This window comes from Octopus bimaculoides, chromosome 11 (genome assembly GCF_001194135.2).
Source record: "Octopus bimaculoides isolate UCB-OBI-ISO-001 chromosome 11, ASM119413v2, whole genome shotgun sequence".
NCBI lineage: Eukaryota > Metazoa > Mollusca > Cephalopoda > Octopoda > Octopodidae > Octopus > Octopus bimaculoides.
Genome location: NC_068991.1, coordinates 28627323 through 28630535, shown reverse-complemented (window position 1 = coordinate 28630535; position 3213 = coordinate 28627323). Strand labels below are relative to the sequence as shown.

Here is a 3213-nt window from a genome sequence, read left to right as displayed (position 1 = left end):
TATCGTCTGTCTGGATGTTTTGTGTTCTTGTCCCATTTTTAGTATTCCTTTTTATATAGATATAGTGGCATACGTACACTTTGGTATCTTATATATATATATATATATATATATATATATATATATGCAATAGGCTTCTTTCAGTTTCTATCTAGCAAATTCACTCACAAGGCTTTGGTCAGCTCGAGGCATGCAGTGGGACTGAACCTTGAACCATGTGGTTAGGAAGCAAGCTTCTTATCACACAGCCACTCCTGCACCTATATGTATAAGATATATAATATAATACAGTATGATATAATATAATATATTTATATATACAAAATATATGTGTGTGTGTGTGTGTGATCATCATCATCATCATCACCATCATCATTCAATGTCTTTATTCCATGCTGGCATGGGTTGAACAGTGGTGCACAACAGTCTAAAGTGTAGGTATAAACTCCATATACTGTATGCAATGTAAGCTATGGACATGCAAGAGATGTAGTGGAATCACAAGCAAACTAATAGAGAACATAAGCTTATGTTCTCTGCTCGTTTGCTTGTGATGCCACTACATCTCTTGCATGTCCATAGCTTACATTGGGTACAGTATATGGAACTTATACCTACTCTTTTCAATATATTGAGTAAAACCATTTCCCTGAAGGTACCAAGGTCCTGCCTCCTTTCCTACCTACTAAAATCTTTGTCTTTATTTTATTTAAGTTTACCTTAAGGCCTTTCAAATATAATCTTAGCATCCATACTCAGAATTTCCTCTGTAATTCTTCTACAGATCCAGTTATAAGAAGTAGATCATCAATATACAGGAGTTCCCATGGATTTCTAGTTTTAAAATCCTCTGTGACGGACTGTTGATCTATGATGACTTACAGGGAACTGAAAGCTGTGCCTCAACTTTCACACAAAATTTATCACTGAAATCATTGTTGATACTCACTTTACTGCATCTTTGTACATGGCTTATACAGCTCTCACAAGCCATTTATCAATGCCTTGTTTTCTTAATGTGGTAATCTGTCAGATGCTTTCTCCAAGTCAATGAAAGCAATAAATAATGGTTTGCCAAGTATTTCTCCTGCAGAAGCCTCACTAGGAAGATTGCATCTGTTTTTTCATATATATATATATATATATATATATGCATACACATCTACACACACATATATACATACATATATACATGTATCTACACACACAGACACATATCATCATCATCATCATCATCCTCCTCCTCCTCCTCCTCATCGTCATCATCTAGAATTCCATGTTCGATGGTTGTCAAATTGTCTAAGCTGTGTCAATATGGAACATGAACATTATATTATGTTGATGATTTATATGTTTATGTATTCACACACACACACACACACACATATATGTAAAAATGGAATTTTCATTTCAGGATGAAAATAGAAAATCAGAATTCAAAAGGATGTGTAAACAACAAATGTCATAACAAACATTTGCGGAAGGAAATTCAAGACAAAGTCCGCAGCTACGCGAGAAATCCAGTTGCAGAGAATAAAATTCCATCTTACATGTGAGTTACTTCTTAGTATCCATTGTAGTTGCTGATTTTAGCCCAAGGCAGCATTGATTATGCTGACTTATGATCTAAGATACTCCATCCAGGTCTCTTGCAGGTTAGGATATCTAGAAATTCATCATTATCCAACATATCCTTCCTTTTTTAAAGACAGTAGTGTATGATAGGAGGGAAATTTGGTTTCTATTTCTATCACGTGAAACAGTTGCAAAGAGGTTCTCTTGTTGATTTGCAGTTATTTTCTGTTGTTTTTTGTTGTTTGCTACTGTCTTCGTTATTGCTGTTTACTGTTAGGTCAGTCAGCTCTCATCAAGCAGTCATGAGCTGCCTTTAATTCAGACATAATAATCTACCTAGGATTATTTATGCAACTTGTTCTCTCTTTATTTCTTGTGAAATGACTTGAGTGGGATTCAGTTGCTGTTTCTAACAAGTTGTATCTCCTTTGTCAACCCAGTTTGTTGTTATGATCTTGAACACAATAATACTATGTGTGTGCATGTGTGTGTATATATATATGTATATTTATCAAAGTGTACAGTATCATATATTCATTATGGCAATCTTACCAATTGGTTTTGCACTAGGCATTCAACAGAGTGTTAGGTAACAGTCAAATTATGTAACCTTGCGCTCATTAGTGGTAGCTGTTATGGAATGAAATATGACTACCTCTGATGAGTGCAGAGTTACATAATCAGACTGTTACCTAACACTACATTGAATCCTTAGCCCGAAATTGATTGGTAAGATTGGCTGTAATGGATATATAATACTGTACATTTTAACTAATATACCCACTCTACTGACAGAGATATGAATGCATTTTTTCCTGACTTATAGACTCTTAGATGACTTACACACACACACACATACATACATATAATACATATATATATATATCATCATCATCATCGTTTAACGTCTGCTTTCCATGCTAGCATGGGTTGGACGATTTGACTGAGGACTGGTGAACCAGATGGCTACACCAGGCTCTAATCTGATTTGGCAGAGTTTCTACAGCTGGATGCCCTTCCTAACGCCAACCACTCCAAGAGTGTAGTGGGTGCTTTTACGTGCCACCGGCACGAAGGCCAGTCAGGTGGTACTAGCAACGGCCATGCTCAAAATGGTATATTTTACGTGCCACTTGCACAGGAGCCAGTCCAGTGGCACTGGCAACGGTCTCGCTCGAATGTCTTTACACATGCCACCGGCACAAGTGCCAGGAAGACGACGCTGGGCACAGGTGCCATCACGATTTCACTTTCGCTTGCCCCAACAGGTCTTCACAAGCTGAGTTTCGTGTCCAATGAAGGAGACGACATTGGCATGGGTGCCAGTTGTCGAATTTAGTTCGATTTTGATTTCACTTGCCTCAACAGGCCTTCACGAGTGGAGTTTAGTGTCCAATGAAGGAAAGGTATGCATAAGTAGGCTGGCTACACCCCTGGCAGAGGCCTTGAATTTAGGTCTCACTTGACTTGCCAGGTCTTCTCATGCACAGCATATTTCAAAAGGTCTTGGTCAGAAGTCATCGCCTCGGTGAGGCCCAATGTTCGAAGGTCGTGCCTCAACACCTCATCCCAGGACTTCCTGGGCCTACCTCTTCCACAGGTTCCCTCAACTGCTAGGGTGTGGCACTTTTTCACACA

General features: G+C 38.3%; 1 protein-coding gene across 1 annotated transcript in view; it reads left to right on the top strand.

The window, feature by feature from the left end:
- Positions 1 to 3213, top strand: part of LOC106874263 (protein FAM161B) — an 82467-nt gene that overhangs the window by 46940 nt on the left and 32314 nt on the right. Inside the window, exon 3 of the mRNA XM_014921923.2 lies at positions 1415 to 1552. Coding sequence (XP_014777409.1) covers positions 1415 to 1552 — 138 coding nt within the window. The remainder of the gene's footprint in view (positions 1 to 1414; positions 1553 to 3213) is intronic.